At 41.8% G+C, this 27,598-nt stretch overlaps 1 protein-coding gene across 2 annotated transcripts in view; it reads left to right on the plus strand.

The window, feature by feature from the left end:
• The window catches only part of PRKD3 (protein kinase D3), an 81,787-nt gene that overhangs the window by 50,823 nt on the left and 3,366 nt on the right, over positions 1 to 27,598 (plus strand). For both annotated transcript variants that reach the window (XM_054979990.1, XM_054979997.1), the window contains exons 6-17: positions 4,272 to 4,461; positions 7,163 to 7,240; positions 9,908 to 10,091; positions 11,598 to 11,721; positions 12,601 to 12,678; positions 13,891 to 14,167; positions 15,316 to 15,368; positions 19,129 to 19,201; positions 20,528 to 20,634; positions 21,711 to 21,872; positions 26,460 to 26,558; positions 27,161 to 27,428. In XM_054979990.1, coding sequence (XP_054835965.1) covers positions 4,272 to 4,461; positions 7,163 to 7,240; positions 9,908 to 10,091; positions 11,598 to 11,721; positions 12,601 to 12,678; positions 13,891 to 14,167; positions 15,316 to 15,368; positions 19,129 to 19,201; positions 20,528 to 20,634; positions 21,711 to 21,872; positions 26,460 to 26,558; positions 27,161 to 27,428 — 1,693 coding nt within the window. The remainder of the gene's footprint in view (positions 1 to 4,271; positions 4,462 to 7,162; positions 7,241 to 9,907; positions 10,092 to 11,597; positions 11,722 to 12,600; positions 12,679 to 13,890; positions 14,168 to 15,315; positions 15,369 to 19,128; positions 19,202 to 20,527; positions 20,635 to 21,710; positions 21,873 to 26,459; positions 26,559 to 27,160; positions 27,429 to 27,598) is intronic.

Below are 27,598 nucleotides of genomic sequence, written 5' to 3' on the forward strand. Positions count from 1 at the left end.
TAATACCATGGCTGAGCTAGAGGATGAGATCATATCTCTCTTGGCCAAGGGTGCTGTGGAGGAGGTAGCATACGAGGAGTCTGAGAAAGGCTTCTTTTCTCGTTTCTTTCTGGTACCCAAAAAGGATGGGGGTTTACGTCCCATTCTAGATTTAAGGGGTCTCAATACCTTTCTAAAGGTGACAAAGTTTAAGATGTTCACACTGTCTGCTGTAATTTCCTTGCTAAAGAAGGGGGATTGGTTTGCTGTCCTTGATTTGAAGGACGCCTATTTCCATGTTGGAATACTAGAGGAGCACAGAAAGTTTCTGGGCTTCGTTTACAAGCGAAGGGTGTTCCGTTATAGAGTGCTTTCCTTCTGCCTATCCACGGCGCCACGGGTATTTACCAAGTGTGTGGCTCCTGTGGTGTCTTTCCTTCGGGAGAAAGGCTGTGCCATTTTTCCTTACCTCGATGATTGGCTCATCGTGGCAGATTCTGAGGCTGGGCTTGTGCACGCTGTAGAGTTAGTACTGAGCACATGCAAACGTTTGGGTCTGCTGGTAAATTTGGATAAGTCAAAGCTGGTACCCAGCTGTAAGGTCTCTTACATTGGTGCAGTATTAAACTCAGTTGAGGGTAAAGCACTACTTCCACAGGAAAGAGCTAGGTCTCTTAAGGGATTGGTTTCCATGTTCAAGAGAAATCGTTTCCAATCTGTGCACATGATACAATGCTTACTGGGTCACATGGCAGCTGCTACCTCAGTAGTACCCTTTGCGAGACTGCGTATGCGTCCGCTTCAAAATTGGTTTGTGCGGAGGTACGATGCTATGCGCCACCCTCCGTCTCTCAAGCTGTCCATACCTAGGGTTATTATATCCTCCCTTGACTGGTGGCTGTCAGATGACAACTTGTTTAAGGGGACCCTGTTTGGCTATCTGCATCCTGAGGTTAGTGACCACAGATGCGTCCCTGCAGGGATGGGGTGCCTATTGTGGTGCTGTGTGTGTACAGGATGTATGGTCGGAAAGGGAAAGAAACCTGCATATTAATGTTCTTGAACTAAGACCTATTCGTTTTGCACTTGTGTCCCTTGCAGCGCTTCTGCAGAACTGTCAGGTGTTGGTGCAGACGGACAACACGACTGCCATGTATTACCTAAACCAGCAAGGGGGCACAGCATCTATGATTCTCTGCAGGGAGGCCATGCTCATTTGGCAATGGGCGATCCAGAATGGTGTGATGCTTCGGGCTATACACGTAGCGGGATCAGACAATGCTCAGGCAGATGCCCTGAGCAGGGTGCTCATGTTGGACCATGAGTGGGAACTAAACGTAAAGTACATTGGGCTGATCTTTCAGATGTGGGGCCAACCGAGCATAGATGTGTTTGCAACATCAGCAAACACCAAGGCCCAGGTATTTTGCTCAAGGGCGGGGAGCGACCCCCTCTCTATTGGGGATGCCTTCCAATTTACGTGGACCCACAGGTTGCACTATATGTTTCCACCATTCCCGCTAATACCAAGGGTGTTGTGCAAAATAGAGAACGACAATGCAGATTGCATTCTGGTAGCACCCTTCTGGCCGAGACAAGTGTGGTTCCCCAAACTGTTGCAGATTTCCAATCGGACGTATGTGAGTCTGCTTCTCCGGCAGGATCTTCTGCTGAACGGGAGCTTGTTCCACCACGAGCCCAAGAAGTTGCACCTGTCTGTCTGGCAGATTCTTCCCCGCCTGTAACTTATTCTGAGCAAGTGGAGAAAGTCATGCTAAATGCAAGGAAACTCCACTAGACAGGCTTACAAAGCTAAGTGGCTTAGGTTTGAGGCTTGGGCAGTTTCAAGGAATGTGGTGCCTATTAGTAGCCCCTTAGGGTTCGTCTTTGACTACTTATGTCATTTGAAAGACCAGGGGCTTAGGGTTACCTCCCTAAAGGTACACCTTGCGGCTATTTCCGCATTTCACAAGCAGGTTGACGGTTGTACGGTGTTCTTACACCATAAATCTCGTCAGTTTTTAAAGGGGATGTTTAATCTTTACCCGCCTGTGTCACCACCAGTGCCTCAATGGTCTCTCTCCCTAGTACTATCTAGGTTGATGCTGCCTCCCTTCAAACCGTTAGCTACATGCCCTTTGGACGTACTGTCTTACAAAGTAGCGTTTCTGGTGGCTGTAACATCTGCTAGAAGGGTTAGCGAGTTAGCAGCACTCAGGGCTGACCCCCCATTTCTTCTTTTCCATAAAAATAGGGTGGTCCTGCGACTGTGCCTTAAGTTTCTACCCAAGGTGGTGTCCACCTTCCACCTGTCGCAGGAGATCACGTTACCTGTGTTCTTTCCGAATGCATCTACTAAAGGGGAAAAGGCCCTTCACACTTTAGATTTGAGGAGGGCCTTAGCCTTTTATTGGGACAGGACAAAGGACTTCCGTAGCAGCCCCCATCCTTTCGTCTGCTTTGGAAGTAAGGACAGGGGTCACAAGGCATCGTCCCAAACAGTGTCCCGATGGATAGTGTCGGCCATTACTAAGGCTTATGCTCTGGCTGGGGTGGATTGTCCACTGGGGGTCAGTGCTCACTCCACATGCTCTCAGGCAGCTTCGTCAGCGCTGGTCAGGGGTGTGCCGCTGGTTAACATCTGCAAAGCGGCGACGTGGTCATCTGCTGACACGTTTGTAAAACATTATGCTATGGATGTTAATGCAGAGCAAGATGTTGCTGTGGCCAAGGCTGTCCTCCACTCCTTGTTTTCATAACAATACACTTGAATGCCTTGCTCCAATGATGGAGAATGAAACTCTGTATATGTATATACGTATATAGTTTATTGAACATATTTAATGTTTTTTAACAGGTTATTTATTTTGTGCTAATGTTTTTGGTACATAATAAAACTGAGTTGGATTCCACCCCGCCTTCCTTATTGTGTGAAGCTTGGTACTCTCCCATGTGTGGAGGCACAGAAGAACGAAGATGAAAACAGGGTTAACATACCTGTAACTTATGTTCATCGAGTTCTTCTGTGCTGACACACATCCCTCCCTCCTGCCGCGCTGTGAACTCCTATTACCAAACTAAATAAATAAATAAATAAATAAATAAATAAATAAATAAATAAATAAATAAATAAATAAATAAATAAATAAATAAATAAAAAGGAGATTCTTCAATTGGTAATTATTGTAAAGGAGAATTAAATTTCTGTATGGGATAGCAGCGGCAAGGCTGAACTGAGGAAAGGGGCCGTTGGTCGCTGTTGGGACATGTGACCGTTTGGGCGGGAAACGGTCGCTGAGGCACGCGCCCAACAGCCCCTTCGGAGCTGAGGAAAGCGATGAAAAATCTTCCGGCGGCTGGCCTGCGCCTGCGCAGTCCATGTGTGTCAGCACAGAAGAACTCGATGAACGTAAGTTACAGGTATGTTAACCCTGTTATGTTGTGGATTTTCCGGGCTGTATCACCGTGGTCTTGGCATTGTAGTTCCTGACGTTTCACCAGCAGCTGTGGGGTATGCAGGGTATGCTGTGGACAAGTTTACATCGGGACGACACAGCATAGCATCCAGACAAGAATAAAAGAACATGAAAGACACTGCAGACTGGGACAACCTGAAAAATCAGCAGTGGCTGAACACAGCCTAACTCAAACAGGACACAGTATCTTATTCAAGGACACTAAAATACTGGACAACACTTCCAACTACTTTGTCGGATTGCACAGGGAAGCCATTGAAATTCATAAGCATAAGCACAACTTCAACAGGAAAGAAGAGACTTTAAGAATGAATAGAGCATGGTTTCCAGTCCTGAAAACCACCAGGCTAACAAAATACTCTATATCTTACAATAGCCCTGCAGATAAGATTAGCATATCAAGCACCAATCCATATGCAAAAGAACCTCCTCAGGATACAGTGAAGCATTAGCATTCCATTAGCATTCCACACCCTGGGAAACTCTTACAGGATGATGCAACCCAAACCTACCTTCCTGAGTAGATATAAATTACCTGCTAACATATTCTCCACAGTTTGACATGGAGAGATCTCTGTCTTTTGGTGCTACACCTCTGAAGATGCCAGTCACAGCTGCTGGCAAAATGTCAGGAACTACAATGTCAAGATCATGGCAATACAGCCCAGAAAATCCACAACAACCTTGATGATTTATGTTACACACAATTCATCAGAAATTACTCTTGTTGGGTTAAGGAGTCCCAGTGTGAACACATTTTTTATTCATAAAGATGTTGTGTGCAGTAGTTTGGTGTATATTTGGCTTTCTTTTCAGCGTTGTCACCCAGAACCCAGTAAGCGGATTCCCTCTTGGAGTGGGCGTCCAATATGGATGGAAAAGATGGTGCTCTGCAGGGTGAAGGTTCCGCATACCTTTGCTGTTCATTCTTATGGTCGACCAACCATATGCCAGTACTGCAAACGGCTGCTCAAGGGCCTTTTCCGCCAAGGAATGCAGTGCAAAGGTAGGAGTTTCAATTTTTTTGTAGCATCAAGGTTAATGGAAATAATTAATGTTAAATACTCTAAAATCAAAAGTTGAGATTAGAATTGTTTCAATATGTTCTACATCAAACTTTGAGCACTTTAATCACCAGACTGATCAACTACAACTTTAGTTGATTAATCAGTGGGGAGTGCTTTTTAATAGATGGGGTTGAGATGGAAGGGCACATTTATTTGAAGTAATTTTGTATCTGGTATGCTATTTTAATAAGAAGTGAAATAAATTATAAAGGTATCTCTTTCTGTCAGTAACTGATAGCTCTTGTTTAAGTTATACATTATTTGTACTTCCTTAAAGTTTTATCTGGAAGGTCCCTCCAGTGAGGTTCGATCATAGTTGTGTTCTATTAATAAATTTAAAACAAATATATTAAATTAATGATAAACGAGTGGGCAATATTACTTATAGGTGTAGACACATTATGTAGGCAAATTCTATTTTATTTTTACCCTACCTTGCCCTTTCCTTCCTTGTAAAGCCTCACTCCCAGTCAAAATCCCAGTACCTTGGCTTTTTTTCACTGCTAGGGGGCATAAACAAAATGGCTGAGGTAGAGAAGATTGCTGAACAGGAAAGGGGTTAACACCAACCAACCAACCAAACAACAACAAATAACAAACAACCACAGCCACAACATTCGATTCATATACCTCCCTTCAGGACAACTTAATGCCCATTCAGAGCAGTTACAAAGTGTGTTATTATTATCCTCATCACAATCACCCTGTGAGATGGATGGGGCTGAGAGAACTCCAAGAAGCTGTAACTGACCCAAGGTTCCCGAGCTGGCTTCAAGCAGAGGAGGGGGAAAATCAAACCCAGTTCTCCAGATTAGAGTCCTGCCATTCTTAACCACTACATCAGACTTAAGCATCCCCTGCCCACTGATTGGCACATGCATATTCCTTCCCACTGGGGGGAGGGCATATTAGTGTTAACTGGGAAATGGAATTGCGTTTCCCGTACAACATGTAATTTTTTCCTGAGACTCATAAGGAAGTCAGTGATATAAACTTTCTCTTTGCATCTGTAGATTGCTTCACTTTTAGGCACTTGGTTGGCAGATTGAAGCAATATTTTGAATTAAGCAAGGATTGAAGGGGCAGCAGTGTTTGCTCTGCATAGACTCCGTCATGAACAGATGGGTATTTTTCAAATAATTTGCTTGTTTTGCTTCTCTCAGTTTCCCTTCCCAAACCTGATAATATTGCAGTCCCAACCCTCAAGTAGTCAATTTTAGTCCTTCCCCAATTCTATTCATATCTATTCTTATTCACACCCCTAGCAGAAGTAAATCCCCTATCCCCTCTTCTGTCTGGTTTTGAGGGGAGGTGACAAAGGCAGGAGAGATGAAAATATTAGATGCTGTTGCTCCAAAGAGGGACCTAAATTGTTATTTTCTCCTGTTCCTTTTCTTATTTGTACCCCAAATTGAATCCTGTCCTATTTTTACTCTCCCTGTGCACACACATACTGGCTTCCCCCCCCCCCCCTCTTCAGATATACACAGACTTTTGGACTGCAGCTGCTGGGATTGCCAAGGGGGCAGCAGCAGCAGCAGCAGCAGCAGCAGCAGAAGAAGCAATGCAGTCACAAAACCCTTTCTTTTAGCAGAACTGGGCAGCATAGCATCAAGATCCCAAAGCTAAGCATCTGTTGTGAGGGCATTATGCAGCATGCTGCAGCTGCTATTATGGCTCAGAAACATTTCCTGAAAATTCGTGAATTTTCTCATTTTCTTCCAGCAGTCTCTGAGACTTAAGTTGGTCTCTGAGACTCAAAAGCATGTTGGCAGCAGTACCCCTGTCACCTACTGTAGATTGGACTGCAACTTAAAATTGGGCTACATGTAATCCACCAGTTGAAGTCCACTGAAGTAGCCAGTCCTCTTGTTAGAAGAAAAGGTGAAGGCAGTGGCAGAGAATGCATTCTTTCAGCTGTATCTTGTACATAAACAGTATCCCTTTATAGACTGAACTAATCTCACCAAATTGATCCATGCAGCAGTGGCCTCGAGGCTATACTATTTTAACATACTTACATGGGACTGTCCTTGAAAACTATCAATTCTCTTTGTCACATGCATCTGACAAAGAGAACCGTGGTTCTTGAAAGCTTATGCTACAATAAAGTTGGTTAGTCTTAAAGGTGCTGCTGGACTCTTTACTATTATCCATATTCTGCTTATTTTAAGATCATTATATTGGCTGCCTGTTAATTTCCAGATTTGAGGGGCTGGCTCTCACCTTTTGAAGCCCTTCATGGCCTAGGACATACATACTTTCAGGAGAACTTCTTGTAGTATGTAGCCATGCAGCAGCTACATTGATCTAACCAGAATTTGTTCCATGTCCCTTAGTGCAGGCTTATTGTAGTATTGTCGGCCTATGCACGTGCTTTTTCAGCAGCGATATCTATGTTGTGTAATGACCTCCCTGGTGGTGATGATAGGGGACATCCACTCTGTTACACTTTGGCAAGATAGGCAGTGCTGATTTATTTAGGTAGGCCTTTCACTGATGATTGAATCATGTTGTTGGCACCTGGATGACCAGCTTCTTGTCTGATTTTAAATTGTTTTTGTATATGTTGTTTTTTGTCTGTAATGTGAGAAAGGTAAGCTTAAAATGACTTCAAGTAAGCACTTTTTCTCACTTTAGATTGCAGATTCAACTGTCATAAACGTTGTGCCTCTAAAGTTCCTAAAGATTGTCTTGGAGAAGTAGTTTTCAATGGAGGTAAGAGGTTATGTTTTAAAGTAGTAGAAATAACAAAATTGCAGACCTTAGTTCTAGCAGCTTCTGAATGTACAAACATGAAGTAATTGTATGAATGCCTGCCTCATTCAATGTTTGTTGGTTGTACAGAATGTTCATTATGAATGTGCTGATAATTAAAAAAGAACTGGCTGAAGGTGCCCCATACTTTTGCTGAAATAAAACAGAAAACATCATAGCGTGCGCTCCAGTTGATAGGCTATTTTCATTGGGAAGTGAAGAGCCAGGTGTCAGGTTCTGACTATGTTTCTTGTGTGTTCAAACCAAAGAGACTCCATTTTAATCCTGCCAGTATTTTAAGTGCTTCTTTTGCAGATGGCAAGCAGTTCAGTAGCAGTTATCTTAGAGAAGAGGAATGTTATGACTACGACCTTTCCAGCCTTGGGAAACTTTCACTTTCTCAGCCTCAAGCCATTTGTTTTGAGAACTTTGGGGGGAGGATGGGGCCGACAGGGGTATGCTATTCTGTACCTTAACCTTTGCCTGTCATTCGTAACAATACCCGTGTACCAGCCAAGATATTGCATCTTGGATAGTGGACTATAAGGGTTGTTTATATTCAGTAAAGTCTTTTGAAACCAATGGACTCATGTCTAATTGCAAGAGATAGTCTGGATTGCAACTTTTAGTAAGCCACTGTCTGACACCAGGAAGTGCATTAATTTCTGATGAAAATGTTTTTTTAAGAAAAGGACAACCCAATTGTCAGCATTATCTTTCTATTAAAAATTAATTCAGGAATGGTTAACTCAGATGAGCTGAAATTGTTACACAAAATGTTACAAACGGATTTTTACAACAAATATTAATTTCACTTCAATTACACATTAAAATTGAAAAGGAGAATATTAAGTTGTTTTGGCTGGCTTATCTACTTTTAAATATAATATGGTAAATATGGTGCTTAAGGCCTTGCTGTGATTTGGAGTCTAGTAACAACCTTACCCAAAAAAGAAAACTATGAAACCAGGATGTCTATGCTTGCACCCTGCTGCACAAATAACCAATAGCAGAAAGTGATGCTGAACCATATGATAGGTAATGGTCACCTCTAGGTTAAACTACTGTAACGCACTCTACGAAGGGCTTCCCCTGAACCTGATCTGGCAGTTACAGCTGGTGCAGAATGCAGCAGCACGTATCATCACAGGATTGCCGATGCGTGAGCATATAATACCAGCACTGCGTCAGCTGTACTGGTTACCGGTGGAGTACTGAATCAGGTTCAAGGGTTTGGTACTAACCTATAAAGCCCTACGTGGACTGGGACTGGCGTATCTGTGGGACCGCCTCTCCCCATATAAACCCCAGAGGACTCTTCACTCTAGGTCCCTGGCCCCAGGGAGGTCTGCCTGGCATCGACCAGGGCCAGGGCCTTTTTGGTCCTGGCCCCAGCCTGGTGGAACACTCTGTCTAATGAGACCAAGGCCCAGCAAGTTTTGTTATCTTTCCGCCGGGCATGCAAGACGGAGCTGTTCCACCAGGCATATGGACGGTGCTAGGTGGGGCCCTCCTGGCTGGTTGTTGGTGGAATAGGCCCTCCCTACTACCAATACCCCCATTTAGTAATTTCCTTTACTGCTAAGATGCTTGGGAAATGGTTAAGGTTTGGTTGCTTGGATTTTGTGCTTTTATGTTCATGTTTATATGTATTTTTTAAATTGTGTAATTTTGAATGTTTTTTATGGTTTTTAACTTATATTAATTGTCTTATGTATTTTAACTTGTATGTGTTGTAATCCGCCCTGAGCCTGCTGGTGTGGGGAGGGCGGAATATAAATAAAAAATAAATAAAAATAAATAGTGGTTGCTGGTCAGTCAGGGCCTCTTGCTGTATTAAATAAGCAAGGCTGGTTAGTTATTTGTATGGTAGGATTTCTGTCTTCTGTTTGATACTGTAGCTTTAGATGATAGTATAAGCCAAAAATACCCTTTGAAAGGAATTAGCCTTTTCCCTTTTACTTTAATAGAACCTTTTAGTTTAATAGAATATTTCTAAAGGAAATTGAAGGAAGTGTTTGGAGATAATGACTACCTGTCAAATTCTTTTTCTGAACTTTGTTCCAGTGGCTGCCTACAGCAATCTAAAAAGTTAAGATTGATTCCCCCCCCCCCCCCAGTTTTTGTGACTGCCTATCGTTGGCCACCCTGCTGTGGTTGAGGCTGCAGGAAACTGAATTAGCATTAGTAAAGAACCAGGTGTAATGGGAGTTATGCTCTCAGATTCCCATCCTGTTCACACCCTTTCCTGGAAAGATCTGGTCATGGTATTCTTGCATCAGCCAATAGGAATCAGCACAGGAGGTGGAAGAATTATGCTTATGCCAACTTTCCACTGATGGAGAATTGCCCTGTGTCAGGAAGTACCTACAGAGCATGAAGTGGCCTTGGCAAAACAGAGAAGTCAGCCCAAAGAATGTTTCTGCCAGTTCTCTCCTAGTGGTTGTGTTTGGCTGACTTTCCTAATTCTGCTGTGTATGAACGCATGGCTGCAAAAGAATTTTTAACTTGTTTTGCTGCCAGTAATTTGATATTATTCTTGATAAAGTTTTTGATTCAAATTGTATTGTATTCCATTGATCTTAAATAGAATAATAATTCATTCTCTCCCCCCCCCTTTTAAACAAGAACCAACTAGTCCAGGTCAAGATAGTGACATGCCAATGGAGGTTGACAGCAGTGAAATGAACAGTGATAGTGGTAGGAGCTTGGATGATCCAGAAGAACCATCTCCTCCTGAAGACAAAATGTTTTTTATGGATCCAGCAGATCTAGATGGGGACAAGGATGAAGAAGCTGTGAAAACCATTAGGTTTGTGAAATCAAGGCATCACATTGGGGACTTGGCACGTGCAGCTCTTCGAAGCCTCATTTGCGTGGTTTTGCGAGGCATGCTTTGCAAGGCATGCCTTGCAAAAAGCTCCACAAAAGCATTAATAAAGATAGAGCTTAGCAGTATATATTCTTATACCTATCAGAACTACAGTTCTGTGAGATTCAGCATGAAAAAAGCTATACAACAAGTTGATGGAAAATGCTATCCTGGCCTAGATGTATAGTACTATTTTATTCTCCTGACTGTAGGCCAAAATTTCAACCCTATGGCAAATCAATTAATTAAATGCAGTTACACAAGGAATCAATTGAGCTCTTTTGTGTATGTGTGTAAATAAAAGTACCAACTTGGCTTACTGAATACGATTTCTAACAGGGTCATTTGTATTGCTTAGTGTGCACACAAGAAACAATTGTTTGGGTTTCTGTTTTGTCTGTGTTGAGGGTTTGGAATACTGCTTGTAACATTTTTTAAAGAGAAAGAGAACTGGTTTAAGTATGGGACTTGGTTTCATACTCAGTCATAGACTCAGGCAGCCTTGAGAAAAATAATCTTTCAGCTTCATAAAGCAAAATGGAAAAAAAGATATTTAATTGGAGATGATTGTGAAGCACTTTGTCTTAAAAAAGGTAATCTGTGAATGTGCCTATCCACCTAAGATAACAATTTCCATCTTCCATCTGTGCTTCTTGTTCTTCTATCTATAGAGATCCAGTTTGGTTTAGTGGTTAAGAGTGGTAGGACTCTAATCTGGACGGAGCGCTGGGTTTGATTCCTCACTCCTCCGCTTGAAGCCAGCTGGGTGACCTTGGGTCAGTCACAGCTCTCTCAGCCCCATCCACCTCACAGGGTGTGTTGTTGTGAGGATAATAATAACACACTTTGTAAACTGCTCTGAGTGGGTATTAGGTTGTCCTGAAGGGTGGTATATAAGTTGAGTGTTATTATATTATTATTATTATAGGCAGGGGCTGGAGTGAATAAATGAGTTCTAATTCGCAAAATATTGCATGGCACAGTCTTTCGTCTTTCTGTTTTCATTTAATAACTGTAGAGTCTGGATTAATAAGTCTCAAATGCAAAATTTGGTATTTCATGCAATTTGCTTAATCAGGATACATATTTATTTAGTGCCAAATAAATCTACAATCACTTTTATCCCAGCCGCTGTGTTTCCAACATGTGCCTCAGTGTTATGCACTGGAATTTTTCCATCACCAAAGGTACTTGGAGCTTTGAAGTAATAAAGCTGACCAGAGCACACTTATATGCCTGAGCCTGATGGATGGTGATTAATACACAGTCTTGCCAACTGAGTGCTCATTTCAGGTTTGACATAAAAATAATTATATTTATATTTAGAAGAGAGTTGAGGTAGGATTTCTGGACAGTAAGAAAAGGATTCTTCTTAAATACAATAAATGGTCTTATGAGTATTTAAAAATATTTGTAATGTGAACAGGGCAATTTTTTTTTCAACAGCCCATCAACAAGCAATAATATTCCATTAATGAGGGTTGTACAGTCAATCAAGCACACTAAGAGGAAGAGCAGTACCATGGTGAAGGAAGGATGGATGGTCCATTACACTAGCAGGGACAACCTGGTTAGTAATTGTAAGCTTTCTACTTTCCACATTTTGACAGAGGTCTCAAATGCCTCTGTTGCTAAATTAGGAATTCTACTTTAAAACCCCCAAGAAACAATGTGCTTGTTAAGCTCTGTCTACCATAGTGACTAACAGAAGCTCTGTGTGCATACAGGATTCAGGGCCAGAGCCATCACAGGTGTCCTTTAAAATAAGTTAACATCACACTGTTGAATCTTGTAGGGGGGTGGGGGCAGTGCTAAGCAGCCTGTGGTTAGATGGCCTGGTCCCCCACTCAGTCCTCCTTGTCTTTTCCCCCTCTCCCTATTGTTTATAGTAATGATGGTATGAGGGGCTGTGGGTCCAGATGGGGCCTTTCTTCCCAGTGCTAGCTTATCTAGGTTGCAGCAGAGTATCTCTCATCCCTATCCAAGACAACCATCTTGAGTAATTTCTTTTGGAAGCTCTGTGGTACAGGTGTGGTGGGACCCAGAATCTTTTCTTCTTCATATTCACTGAGGTACTGTAAAGAACCAGTGTGGTATAGGTGATTAGAGTCTCAATTTATTTAATAAATAAGTACTTCTGTAGCACATCAGGATTTTTCCAAAATGCTGGAATAGTAGTGTTGATATCCACTCCTGCTCTGGATAAGAAAGTGGAATTGTCTTGTTATGTTAAAGGATTCTTAGAATCCACTTCTCATCCTTTACTTTACTCCACAGGATTTGTTTTTCAGATTTCTATAGTATAAATTACGTAATTTTTTAAAGCTTTAACATTGCTTTCCTAAGCTTTGACGGACATAATTGCCAGTGAAATCTGAGGGACTGACTCAAGTAAAGGATACTAACACAGTTCTGATGTGTCTGACACACCCTCCTATACTTCTTCCAGAGAAAAAGACATTATTGGAGGTTGGACAGCAAATGTCTTACGCTATTTCAGAATGAATCAGGAACAAAATATTACAAGGTAAGTGATGATACAAATACAGTCCAAAGTGTCTTTAACTAGAATTTTTAATAGTAGCCAACAGTATATGCTTTGTCCCTGCTGCTGTACTATTTTTTTTCTGTCTTCAAGATTTTTATTCACTTTCTTGTATTTTATTATTGTGATTGTGAACTTTGTCTGGAAAGATGAACAGTGCAGGGAGAGAGGACTGAAGGCCTGATTACATGATACATTGTCCTCCCCCCCCCCCTTCTGTATCCACCCTGGGTTCTATCTACCAGAATTGTACTGGGATTTCATATTCAGACTTGAATTCCCAATCTGGATTAGAACCGCAGTTCATGGGAGGAGGGGGCTTAAGCCTCTCTTCCACTCTGTTTTCCTGATTTTAAATGGTCCTAGGAAGCCCCATTGAGAAAAGTTATATGTAATGGTGGACTACAAGCAAGTTTCCTCACTGGGGCAAATAGCAGGTCCCTAGTACCATATAAGATAGGAAAAATGGTACAGGATGGGGTGGGGAGGCTTTAAGCCCCTTCTCCCTGTGCATTGCAGTCCTGATCCAAATTACATGCCACATCTTGAAATTAATTTCCAGGTACTGAACTCCTGACACACATCTGATAAACAGGACTTGTGGCAGAAGTGTTGGGGTAAAGTGGACAGGGGGAAATATGACAATTTAAGGCTCTAAGAGGGATGCAACTGGTCCTGGCCTAGGGATATAGCTTGCAGAATCATGTAAGGATAAGAAAGGAAGAGTGTCAGAGTACTTGAAGTGCTGTTAAAATGTTTTTAAAGTATTTGTTTAAGAATTTTTAATGCCACCTTTCTACCCAAATAGGGTTCCCAGTTGCTGCCTCCCCCTGCTTGGAAGGGGAAGATTCCTTTTCATTTTAGTTATAGCTTGTTGACATCTGAAGAAAAAGCCAGGTCAAAAGGCTGCCAGGGGTAGGAGCTGAGGGAAAAGGTGACTGGTAGCATGAAGTAGCTTGAGAAATGGAAGGTGTTTCCAACCTGTTGCCTAGAAGGGAAACAACAGTTGGATTTCATTCAGCTTCATTTCTAGGTCCTTCCATGGAAATAGTTATAAAAGCACTGATTTAGATGGTAATACGGAAAATAAACAAAAGTTGAATGCATTTTTCTGTCATTATGAACTTTTGAATACACAGTTTATTGGTGCTTACGTTTTTTTAAAAAAACTTGAACACTTTGTGTTTCCTTTAGGAGATTCCGCTTTCGGAAATTCTCCAGGTGATTCAACCTCGGGATTTTTCCAACGCAGTACAAGGCAGCAACCCTCACTGCTTTGAGATAATCACTGATACTATGGTGTACTTTGTTGGTGAGAACAATGGCAGTAACCATAACAATCCAGTTCTGGCTGCTACTGGAGTTGGACTGGATGTTGCACAGAGCTGGGAGAAAGCTATTCGTCAAGCTTTGATGCCAGTCACTCCTCAGGCTAGCATTTGCACTGCTGCGGGACAAGGAAAAGTTCACAGTAAGAAATCAGAAAGGCACTTCTTCCCCCCCCTCCTTACCTGAAGCCCTGGTTCAAGAAAGCATTGCTCTTTTTGCTTGTAAATGCCTGGCTACACAGGTCATTCCAAATTACCCCCCCCCCCAGTATTTGTAATCATTGAGTGGCAGACTTGCAATATGAGGGAAAGGTTCTGTCCTCTTTTTAGCTGTGCTTGGAAAAAATCATATAGAATTCTGCCTTGCAGTAGTATCTTACATATTTTTAGCCCAAGTGGTTTTTTTCAAGTTGCTCAGTCCTAATTAGCAAGCTTTTAATTGTTAGTATTTCTCATGCTAGTTATGCTTTTCATGGCACAAAAAATACCACTTCCAGAATGCTGCACTTTTAAAGAATGAACAGTTGTTGCAAAAATCTCTAGCTAGGCATAGCTTTTCCAATAGCAAATGCAAGGTCTTATTTTAAATGTGATGCTTGGTGAGATAAGGTGGTTTAGTTGGGCAGCAGTTCATGTGACTGGCTTCATATTTAAACCAGGCCTTCAGGCATGTAGCATTAATACATCAGTGCTATGTCAACAAGGGCGCTGGTTTCTAAAGCCACTTACGTACTGGCTGAGAGTCCCATTTAAGGTATGTAACTAATCATTTATTAATTTACTTCCTACCTTTCTCTCCAATGGGGACCTGAAGTGGCTTACATTGTTACCTTCTTCACAATAACCCTGTGAGGTAGGTTAGGCTGAGAGAATGTGACTGGCCTAAGTCAATCAGCAATCCCATGGCAGGCTGGAGATTCAAACCTGGGTTTCCCAAGTCCTAATCTAACATTGTAACCACTACTCTACACCAATCATGTAGAATGCTGGGCCAGTAAGACTGTATTGGTGTTCCCTTTGAACAGGTTTATATGCTAACATTTTCTCTCCAGACCTTGCCTTTGAAGCCTAAGCACTTCACTGTAGTCATTGGCAAAACTTTTGTTATATCATAGTGCACTTGTATTTTAATTAGAGAGTTGGGGGGGTGGGGCTCAGTTCATAGAACACTAATATATAATGCATCTTCTCTTGGGCAACCAGAAAGTCAGTTTGGTTTAGAGGAAAAAAATAGGACTCTTTCATTGTTATAGTACTCCATATTTAAAATTTGAATGTTTTCTCATTGCAGAAGAATTATCTGTTAGCATTTCTGTTTCAAATTGCCAGATCCAAGAAAATGTGGTGAGTCACATAAATAAAATTGCATATGGACATATCAGTTTTCCCTTGATACAGCTTTTTTGCTTCAAGAATCTCCATGTTCCCAACTAGACAGCATAGTTTGTTTAATGTGATGAGTTTTTTCTTTGAAAAAATTTTATATGGTAAAGTCCCCTAATTTTCGTAAGAAAAAAGTCCAAAAAATGAGAAGCCCTGTAAATGTTACCATAAAGATACTCTATGTGCCTGTGTTTTCTAATTATAGAATTGATTTAAACATAATTTCAATAGTGGACACAGGCCAGTTCTTCTATCCTGATACCCTCAGTGTGGAGTATGGATATATTGCAGAATCTGTACTGAGAATTCCTGAATCTTTACACTGGGCCTTCTGGAAGCACATCAGACATAGACCAGGCTATGTGGCAATTATCCTATTGTCAGTGTAATGCACACAAGAGGGTGATGCACAGCTGGGGTCCAGCTCTGCTTTTGCACTCACTATAGCATGCTGCAATCATGGGCATTGTTCAGGTATACTTGTAGCATTGGGTTGTGTGGATGCTTCACAGCATACCTGGTTTGCTTCTGTTAATGTCCTTGAATTGAGCAAGCTTTGGTTCTTAAAAGTTTTTTTCCAGGCCATTCGTCACACCAGTCTATTATGCTGGCTTTTAGTCCATCAGCATACAGGTGGAGACGAGTTGCTAGATTCCGGTGGAGCAGATTCCAGTGGAGATGTTCCCATTTCGTTCTTAGCATCTCTAAATATTAAACAGCATTATGTTCAGCACATATCATGGGGGAAATGGGGAAGACTCATGTTTAAGAACATTGGTTACATTTTTTTAAACATTAGGGCCAATTTATACAGTATAAAATTCTTTTGGCAGTCATTGTGACAATCAAGGTTCTGTATCAATCTCTCCACTCATCACAACCTTCAAAGTCTGCCTAGTGCAGGGTAACATATAATAAATGTGTGTAATCAAGTAACATGCTGAAGTTACTGTGTGGACTTGTGGATGGCAGCCTAGGGTTGAGGGGGTGATTATACTTTCCCTCTCCCCTCTTTTTTGACTCACTCAGACACCTTATTGCAACAACATATTAATGAGTTTCTCTCTTTCATAGAAGGGTTAAGCAGCTTATTTTGGTTGACAAGTAAAATATTATAAAAGTGTAACAGTTTTCACAGTTAAGTGGGCTGCAGTTCTAAGAATTGTTATGATGTTGTCAGAAGCTGGGGCAGCAGGGTTGGACCTCTAGACCTTGGCACCTTCTCATGTCATTTGTGAGAAGTCTTTGTGGCCTCAATACTGGGAAAGGATGGGGTGAAACTTACCTAGTCTTCTGTCTCTCCCACTCTGGGCCACTCCACAGTCTAGTAGAGAGAGCCCTGGCATCCCCCTCCCCCCTGGTCTTTTGCTGACTCTCCTTTTAAAGGAGACTCTGGAGCCCTATTCATCCAATGGAAGTCCTGCTAGAGTGAGTGTTCCTGTGAAACTAAAGATGCAAGTGTGGCTTTATCCCTCACTGGAGAATTTCCCATGTTAGAGCCAGCTGACAATAAGCCTAGTTATTAGGTGTAGTTCATTAAAGGATCTACATAGCTTTACTGACACTGCTATCCTTTTGAACGCTGTTGCTGTTCCAGGGCCCTCCAGCTTATCTTGGAGGCACAGCAGGCATGGAACCTTGTCACTGGGCAGGTAGTTTCCCCCCTTCTGCTGACCTTGATAAATGTGGGGGTGGGCTCCCTATCCATGGGCAAATGTCACACACATTCCCAGGGTTACAGAACCGAAAGGCTGTTTCTCCTGATGAAAGAGATGGAGTGATTTTTATCTGGAAAATCTTATTGAAGACTGGGATTTCCTTCACTCTGCTGAAAGAGATACTGGAAGTGTGGGCTTTATCTGTATAGTCCCTATAATTTCCCAGTTTAGTCACCCTGACTTAGACCATGAAGATAAGGTTAGCTGGTATCTCAGGATTCTCTCTTGATTGCTCACCAATCTCTAACCTACAGCCTCTCTAAAATGGACTAATCCCCCTAATACAGGATACCCAATCCTATCCAATTCCTACTTCTCTGTATGTGTAGCTTAGCCCTAAGTGACAGAGTTCCTTCTCCTCTATCCTCCTCTCACAACCTCCCCCCTCTTTCCCACAGAGGATCTACATCCTCTTATTGGTTGAAAACTCTAGGAATTTATATACAGTCCAGGGTATCAGGGATTGGCTGTGGCACCTGGTGGACAGCACTAGAAATGGTCTGGCACACATGTACATTGGGAGTCCAATACTCTCAAAGAGCATGTGGACCATATTTTGATCACAGCCATAATGTATGTGGCAAAGGGGCTTCATCCTCCCCACTTGCCCTGTGTTGTTTTCACAAGCTACAATGGCCTAGGGAACTGCTATTGGTCCTATTTGAAAATTTGTGTTCCCGCTGTGATACACAAGTTTCCCAACAGAGCAAATGATAGCTCTCTAGGACAGCTTCAGTTTGTGGAAATGGCACCAGACATGGTGGAGGAGGCTGAAACCCATTCTGCACACATGCCATGGTACTGATCAGGGGTCATTTCCAAGAAAAAGAACCGCAGGAACTCATTAGCATATCTCATTAGCATATGCCAAACCCCTGACATCACCGGAAGTGTGTCAGAAGGCACCATCCACCCCTCGGGCCCCTTTCCCCCAAAATCTCCGGGTATTTCCTTAAAGCAGAAAGAACTCAAAGCAGATATATTGTCGAAGGCTTTCACGGCCGGAGAACGATGGTTGTTGTGGATTTTCCGGGCTGTATTGCCGTGGTCTTGGCATTGTAGTTCCTGACGTTTCGCCAGCAGCTGTGACTGGCATCTTCAGAGGTGTAGCACCGAAAGACAGGGATCTCTCAGTGTCAAACTGTGGAGGAGATGTTTGCAGGTGATCTGCAAACATCTCCTCCACAGTTTGACACTGAGAGATCCCTGTCTTTCGGTGCTACACCTCTGAAGATGCCAGTCACAGCTGCTGGCGAAACGTCAGGAACTACAATGCCAAGACCACGGCAATACAGCCCGGAAAATCCACAACAACAACTCAAAGGAGCTTACCCTCCTCTGGAGAGCCAGCCCTGCTTGCTTGCATGCACTGTCTCTCACAAGTCACAAATGAAAATAAAGCAGCAGAATGAATTCAAAGCAGCTTACCCTCCTTTGGAGCCCATCCCCACTCGGCTTGCACTCATTCACTCATTTTCTCTCTCTCCCCCCCCCCCCTCACAAGTCACAAATGAAAATAAAGAAAGCAGCAGAGCAGAATGAATTCTAAGCAGCTTACATTCCTTTGGAGCCCAGCCCCACTCGGCTTGCACTCACTCACTCATTTTCTCTCTCTCTCTCCCTCCCTCGAGTCACAAATGAAAATAAAGCAGCAGAGCCTGCTGCTAAAGACGAGGACAGCCAGGAGGAAAAGGAATCACATGGGCGGGGCCAAACCCATGTGATCTCTTTTCAGAGCTACTGGAATGCCGTTCCGGTGCATTCCGCCCTGGTACGGATCAGAATATGGTCTTTGTGTTTCTGGGCAGCATAGAAGTCCCAGTGCAAGCTTAATACAGTGTCTTTGTGGTGGTCAAGGATTTTGTATAGCACAAACTATCCCATAGTGTATGAAAAGCAGTTCTTATCATTTCTGTTGCTAGCTTTGTATCAGCCATTTGAGTGATCGCAAATGATTTACCCTAATGCTTGGTTTCCTCTGCCTTCCCCCTTCTGTTTACTAGGATATTAGTTCCGTATACCAGATCTTTGCTGATGAGGTGCTGGGTTCTGGTCAGTTTGGTATTGTGTATGGAGGTAAGTTTGAATGAACATTTGATTTCATGTATAGGGTTGTGAAGCATTATCTAGTGAATCTGCAGCCATCCCTATAATGAGTCCGAAATGAGTAGACTGAGAAGTAAAACAAACGTCATCAAATATGAATAAAATATCAATATGAATAAAATGTCATCAAATATGATAAAAGCAGAAACGTACAGCAAAATGAGACATATGGCACAGTGAACTTGAGATTTTTAACAACTTTTCCCTTGGTTCTGTTCTGGCATTTCATTTTAAAATTTGTTTCTGCAGCCACAAGAGGTAGACATCTACTTAAAGTGGGTTTCTCACTATTTTTACTGAACCAGTAGAACTTTGATGTATATTTGCAGCTCACCTGGACAACCTTGTTTCATGTGATTTCTCCTCCTCAGCTGGGACACATCACTTTCTTTTGTTGTGCAATTTCTTGTCATGTTTTAGCTGGTGAAAATAAGGCAAAATACTTCCTATCTTTTACTTATTGTTAAATCTTTAAGGCAGGTACTGTCTTTCTGCTTGCTCCATGCAACAGTTTTCCTGTACCCTGACTTAATACAGGACCACCAATACTGAATAAGGAACTCCAGGTGAGGTCTAGCTAGGCCTCTACAAATAGCATTAGTATGATGTCCTTGTAGTCTTTCTTTAGCATTATCTGTGCCCCTTGAAGCTTTATTTATACTTTGCACACTTCTCCAATAGATCAGTCAACCTTTTCTTTTAAGTGCTTTTATTCTTAGATTGATTTTCCCTTTTATCAATATGTCTTATAGTATCGTGGTTCTTGTATATTTACTCTGAAATCGATTTTCATTTAATATGTTGGCACCTAGTTTGTTAGTGCAGGTGAGATGCTCGCTTTGTATTCTGGATTACAATCTTGACTGTTTTATGAATTCTCTCAACCTATTTTTCTTGATTGTAGCATGGGAATGGTAGCGATTTCCCTCTTAAAGGACTGTGAGAATGCTAGCAAAAAGCAGCACCTTCCCTATCCAATTGCAGTCAAAAGCCCATCCCATGCAAGTCCTCTTCATGATATCTGGTTTTATGTTCTATAGATCATGCAGAGAGGGCCTTACCCTGTGTGGCTCTGCATGTATAAGCCCATATGCAAACAATGTCTAATACTCTCATGTTAGACAGGAACATGGGGAGAATTGGCATGATTCCACTCCATTACTGTGCATATGTGTTGATTGTTGGCACAGAAGCTGCATTATCATTTATTTTTAATCCTCTGTGTAAAGGTAAATTCCTATTCTGTCCTTTGTGGTAGATTTTTAGAGACAAAGTTTTTTGTTTGGGTATTTCTAGGAAAACATAGGAAATCTGGAAGAGATGTAGCAATTAAAGTTATTGATAAAATGAGATTCCCTACAAAGCAGGAAAGTCAGCTACGTAACGAAGTGGCCATCTTGCAGGTACAAAAGAGATTATTTGAATTCATTATGAAATAATAAATGAACTTTGTATTGTAGCAAGGTGGGGTCCTGCAATAATTCATGGGGAGCACAAACAATTTGTCAGTCTCCCCCCACCATTTTTCCTCCCCACCTGGCTAAGCTTAGTTTTTAAGGTGTATTTATCTGCAAGCCCTCCAAGTTTTTAGAAACTCTTGTCTTGTCTGCGAGTAAACTGGTTTTACTGTTTTAGTTAACAGGGACTAGCCTCTATACAGTTTCCAATTCTTGACAGGTTAGGGGTCCATGAGTAATCACCAGGGGAGAGGGGAACTGGAAATCCTACCCCACTCCAAAATTTTCCCCCACAAGGTTCTTCTGAGTGAATTGCTCTTGTCTCCCTCATTTTTACCCTTTAACTGACATTCAGCTGCTGTCACCATTATGTCCCTCCTGAAGCATATTTGTTGTCCTCAGTTTTTTTCTTAGTTCCTTCTCCCCCCCTTTTTGGCATATACAGGAAGTCTCCCAGTAGGTAGAGGCTCTGATCTTGTCTATTGGTGCCCCTGCTTGATCGCCTTTCATTACCCACTTGGCCCCTAACTAGTTTATTGCTTAGATACAGTGATATCCTAAGATAACCACAATGTACAGTCTTAAGCCAGCTTGACATAGTGGTTAAGAGCGGTGGAACTCTAATTTGGAGAACAGGGTTTGATTCCCCACTCCTCCGCTTGAAGCCAGCTGGGTGACCTTGGGTCAGTCACAGCTCTCCGGAGCTCTCTCAGCTCCACCCACCTTGCAGGGTGATTGTTGTCGGGATAATCATAACATGCTTTGTAAACTGCTCTTAGTGGGTATTAAGTTGTCCCAAAGGGTGGTATATAAATCAAATGTTACGTTATTATTAATGCAAAATAAAAGGGTTGTTGTGTAAGAGTGTTTGGAACACATTGTTTACTGGTTGCTTGAGTGTTTTCTGAATAATGTGTAGCTAATATCCAGATCTAAAAAGTCCTGCCTGTTGTAGATATTTTCTGTTTGCCTCCAAGTATTGCAGTAGCATAATGTTGTTCATGCTAATAATACTTCCCCAGAATTTACATCACCCTGGAATTGTAAACCTGGAATGTATGTTCGAAACTCCAGAGAGGGTTTTTGTTGTGATGGAAAAACTACATGGTGATATGTTAGAGATGATTCTCTCTAGTGAGAAAAGCCGGCTTCCAGAAAGAATCACCAAGTTCATGGTCACCCAAGTGGGTATTTTTTTTAAATGTATGTCTTTTGCTGCATTATGTTTTTATGAAAGATTAACTTTCCCAGATTATGAATAGAGGGTGTCTTTCATTCATTTATTTCACTTTAATAAAATTATTTTTTTAAAAGGCTATCAAATTGATTTGAGCAACATATGAATACTGCTACAGCTCCATGTAATGCTAGTCCATGTATTTGTTCCAATCATAATTCATCACAAACTTATAAATGCATTCCAGTGCAGCAGTGAGGGGTGGGGAGTGTACAAACACATAAATACAGGTATTAGATGAACAAAATAGACACAAATTAGCTTAAAATGTTTTTATATTATGGTATCTGCACAACAGAAGCTTGGAATGGTTTATGCAAGCTTATTCCTAATTTTATTAACACCAGTAAGGAAGTAGGAAATTTTCTACAAGACTATAACTTCAACTGGAACTCATTTGCACGTGATCTATAGAGTTGGTTGTGTAGAATGTACCAGGTGATCTCTCAAATGTATTTTGGCCCCCTTATACTGGAGTGCCAGTAAATCCACTCTTCTCTGTATATCTGCTATTCAAAACAGCCTTGTGCATTGTCTGAAAACCTAATTGCATAAACGCTTTCCTCAAAAGCTCTTGGAAGTAGTTTTGTTGAGAATAGTCCACCCAGATACAATTTTGCCACTATGAACAGTGAATATTCTGAATGGTTGTTGTGGGTTTTCCGGGCTGTATTGCCGTGGTCTTGGCATTGTAGTTCTTGACGTTTCGCCAGCAGCTGTGGCTGGCATCTTCAGAGATGTAGCACCAAAAGACAGAGATCTCTCAGTGTCACAGTGTGGAAAAGATGTAGGTCATTTGTATCTACTCAGGAGGGGTGGGGTTGAGCTGAGTCATCCTGTAAGAGTTTCCCAGGGTGTGGAATGCTAATGGCGGGAGGCTTCACTGTATCCTGAGAAGGTTCTTTTGCATATGGATTGGTACTTGATGTGCTAATCTTCTCTGCAGGGCTATTGTCAAGGATAGACTGTTTTGTTAGCCTGGTGTTTTTCAGAACTGGCAACCATGCTCGGTTCATTCTTAAGGTTTCTTCTTTCCTGTTGAAGTTTTGCTTATGCTTGTGAATTTCAATGGCTTCCCTGTGCAGTCTGACAAAGTAGTTGGAAGTGTTGTCCAGTATTTTGGTGTCCTGGAATAAGATACTGTGCCCTGTTTGAGTTAGGCTATGTTCAGCCACTGCTGATTTTTCAGGTTGTCCAAGTCTGCAGTGTCTTTCATGTTCTTTTATTCTTGTCTGGATGCTACGCTTTGTGGTCCCGATGTAAACTTGTCCACAGCTGCAGGGTATGCGGTATACTCCTGCAGAGGTTAGGGGGTCTCTACTGTCTTTTGCTGATCGTAGCATCTGTTGTATTTTTCGGGTGGGTCTGAATACTGCTTGAAGGTTATGCTTTTTCATAAGCTTTCCCATCTGATCAGTAATTCCTTTGATATATGGCAAAAACACTTTTCCTGTGGGAGACTGTTTTTCTTTGGTTGTTTGCTTCATCCTGGGTTTGATTGCTCTTCGGATTTCATTTCTGGAGTAGCCATTTGCCTGAAGTGCGTGGTTTAGATGATTAATTTCCTCATTGAGAAAGTGCGGCTCACATATCCGTCTTGCACGATCCACTAATGTTTTCATTATGCCTCTTTTCTGTCGGGGATGGTGATTGGAGTTTTTGTGTAGGTACCGATCAGTGTGAGTTGGTTTCCTGTAGACCTTGTGACCTAACTGAAAGTTTGCTTTGCGGATGACCCAGGTATCCAGGAATGGGAGTTTTCCCTCGATTTCTTTCTCCATGGTGAATTGTATGTTCAGGTGGATGTTGTTGAGATGATTCAAAAACCCCATCAATTCTTCCTCCCCATGGCTCCAAATGATAAATGTATCATCCACAAACCGGAACCATACACTAGGTTTGTGGGGTGCTGATTCTAGAGCTGTTTTTTCAAAATGTTCCATGTAGAAGTTTGCTATAACTGGGCTGAGTGGGCTCCCCATGGCCACCCCATCCATCTGTTCATAGAATTCGTTGTCCCATTGGAAGTAACTGGTTGTCAGGCAATGGTGGAATAAGGCTGTTACATCCTCTGGGAAAATCTGATTAATAAGTGCAATAGTGTCTTTTACTGGAACCTTGGTAAACAGGGATACAACATCAAAACTGACAAGCATGTCTTGTGGATTGAGTTTCAGAGAACTGATTTTGTTGATGAAATCTGCTGAATCTTTGATGTAAGACGAGGTTTTCCCGATGTGGTCCTGCAGGAGATCTGCCAGATGTCTAGCTAATTCATATGTCGGTGAACCAATGGCACTCACAATGGGTCGGAGTGGGACTGAATCCTTATGTATTTTGGGGAGTCCATATAGTCTAGGTGGCTGTGCTTCAGTCTTGCATAGTTTTCTGTGCGTGTCGGGATGTAGTGAGGAATTCTTGATCAGCGCATTTGTTAGCCTGGTGATTTTGCAAGTGGGATCTCGTTTTAGTTTTTTGTAGGTGGAGGGGTCCAGGAGTTCCTTAATCTTCTTTTTGTATTCCTCTGTTTTCATGATCACTGTAGCATTGCCTTTATCAGCTGGTAGAATGATGATGTCTGGATCTGCATTGAGGGTCTTGATGGCATTTCTCTCCTTGCGTGTGATATTGCTGATCGGTACCTACACAAAAACTCCAATCACCATCCCCGACAGAAAAGAGGCATAATGAAAACATTAGTGGATCGTGCAAGACGGATATGTGAGCCGCACTTTCTCAATGAGGAAATTAATCATCTAAACCACGCACTTCAGGCAAATGGCTACTCCAGAAATGAAATCCGAAGAGCAATCAAACCCAGGATGAAGCAAACAACCAAAGAAAAACAGTCTCCCACAGGAAAAGTGTTTTTGCCATATATCAAAGGAATTACTGATCAGATGGGAAAGCTTATGAAAAAGCATAACCTTCAAGCAGTATTCAGACCCACCCGAAAAATACAACAGATGCTACGATCAGCAAAAGACAGTAGAGACCCCCTAACCTCTGCAGGAGTATACCGCATACCCTGCAGCTGTGGACAAGTTTACATCGGGACCACAAAGCGTAGCATCCAGACAAGAATAAAAGAACATGAAAGACACTGCAGACTTGGACAACCTGAAAAATCAGCAGTGGCTGAACATAGCCTAACTCAAACAGGGCACAGTATCTTATTCCAGGACACCAAAATACTGGACAACACTTCCAACTACTTTGTCAGACTGCACAGGGAAGCCATTGAAATTCACAAGCATAAGCAAAACTTCAACAGGAAAGAAGAAACCTTAAGAATGAACCGAGCATGGTTGCCAGTTCTGAAAAACACCAGGCTAACAAAACAGTCTATCCTTGACAATAGCCCTGCAGAGAAGATTAGCACATCAAGTACCAATCCATATGCAAAAGAACCTTCTCAGGATACAGTGAAGCCTCCCGCCATTAGCATTCCACACCCTGGGAAACTCTTACAGGATGACTCAGCTCAACCCCACCCCTCCTGAGTAGATACAAATGACCTACATCTTTTCCACACTGTGACACTGAGAGATCTCTGTCTTTTGGTGCTACATCTCTGAAGATGCCAGCCACAGCTGCTGGCGAAACGTCAAGAACTACAATGCCAAGACCACGGCAATACAGCCCGGAAAACCCACAACAACCATCGTTCTCCGGCCGTGAAAGCCTTCGACAATACAATATTCTGAATGATTCTCTCATTGTAGGAGATAATCTTAGTCAGAAAACTATTTAAAAGTAATATTCTTCTGGATCTTCTGTGCTCATTCTCTCTGTTGAGAGATCATAACAAAGTGATAGCAACTTGTGTTGCTTTGCTTAACCACTTGAAGCTGACTTCCATAATGAAGTGCTGAAGCTGCCCGAAGAGACCATGTGTTAGAAACATGGTTTTTCGAATCCTTGAATCAAAATTAATATGTTCTGTGCTTCGGAAGTGACGAAGAACAGTTTTTCTCAATCTCTTTGTGTATTTAGAATGTTGTGTGAAGAGGCCTAAATAGGGATATGAATCTGCGTCTTTCCTGTACTTTCTTCCTTGCAATAATGGCTATGAATGCTGGTAATGATATTCACAATTGCATTATCACAACTTAAGAAGGAACCTTTCATGAAAAATTTGTTGAAGAGTGGCTCGAGAAGTTAGGCTAGTTTTGCTGCCTCCCAAACTCAAATGTCTTTAAAAGTTGGCAGGGCTCTGTAAAAACTCTCAAACTATGAGGGAAACTACATGGGTTGAATCCAGCTAGGTTTTCTACTAGATAATAAGGGAAGCAGTGATATGCTTTGACCACCAAAAAGGTTATGCTGGAGTCCGAGGGACCTGTATGGACAAAGGCAATTAGGGATGGATGGCTCTAGTAAGGAAGAGAATTCAGTGTGATTGGACTTGATCAAACTCAATGGGTTTCTTGGCAAATCTTGGACTGCATTGTAAAATTCTGCATGTTTATTCTACTTGACTTTGTGATACTTATGTGATTTTTGAAAATACTTCTTTTTTTCTTCCTGTTAGATACTTGTTGCTTTGAGGAATTTACACTTTAAAAACATAGTGCACTGTGACTTAAAACCTGAAAATGTACTATTAGCATCAGCTGAGCCATTTCCTCAGGTGGGTACGGCATAAAGATGGCTTTGTACTTGGCAGAACTATAGAATTCTCATTAGTATTTTTGTATGAATTTAGCATCATTTTTGTACTTTAGTCATGTCTCATAAGGTCATGCCCCAATTTTAAATAAGTATGTAGGTCTCTGAATAAATAGTTCACAAGTAAAATAGGACACAAGCCACCACCACTCCAAACCTGAATGTTAAATAATGTTGGCCATCACACAGTCTCTCTACATGAGACATCTTACACAAGTACGCTCAAGTGTAGGGAGACACAATGCTAGCCAGGAAGCGTAGTTTAAAAAAACAGAGCCAAAGGCTCTGTCAACTTCACCTCTTTACAGAGCTGCAAAGATCCCTCCTCAGAGGGTTTGTTAATTTTCTCTTCACCTCCTTAAAGGGGTGGTGAAATTAACAGAGGCTTCGGTTCTGTCTTTTTAAACTACGTTTCCCAGCTAGCATTGTGTCTCTCTAGACTTGAATGTTTTTGTGTAAGATGTCTCGTGTAGAGAGACTCACAGACTTCTGCCTTTCTGTAGACAGATACGTTTGTATGTATAGTGCATTGTAATTTAATCAAAGTGCATATTTTCTTTACAGGTGAAGCTATGTGATTTTGGTTTTGCACGTATTATTGGTGAGAAGTCTTTCAGGCGGTCTGTGGTGGGAACTCCAGCTTATCTTGCCCCCGAGGTGCTTAGGAGTAAGGGCTACAATAGATCTCTGGATATGTGGTCAGTGGGGGTGATTATCTACGTGAGCCTTAGTGGTACATTCCCATTTAATGAGGATGAAGACATAAATGATCAGATACAAAATGCAGCGTTTATGTATCCACCAAATCCTTGGAAGGAAATATCTAGTGAAGGTAAATATAATCAGAAATGTTGGGGGAGGTATAGTATCTTGTTTCATAATACTGTCTAAATACTCATAATTGGTATGAGTATTCTCATACTTGGTTCCTAAGAAGAAAGGTCATGGCATTTATGATGTATGGAACTATGAACAGTGTTAATTAAATAACTGGATGAAAGG

The sequence above is a fragment of the Eublepharis macularius genome, chromosome 1, assembly GCF_028583425.1.
Source record: "Eublepharis macularius isolate TG4126 chromosome 1, MPM_Emac_v1.0, whole genome shotgun sequence".
NCBI classification, from domain to species: Eukaryota; Metazoa; Chordata; class Lepidosauria; order Squamata; family Eublepharidae; genus Eublepharis; species Eublepharis macularius.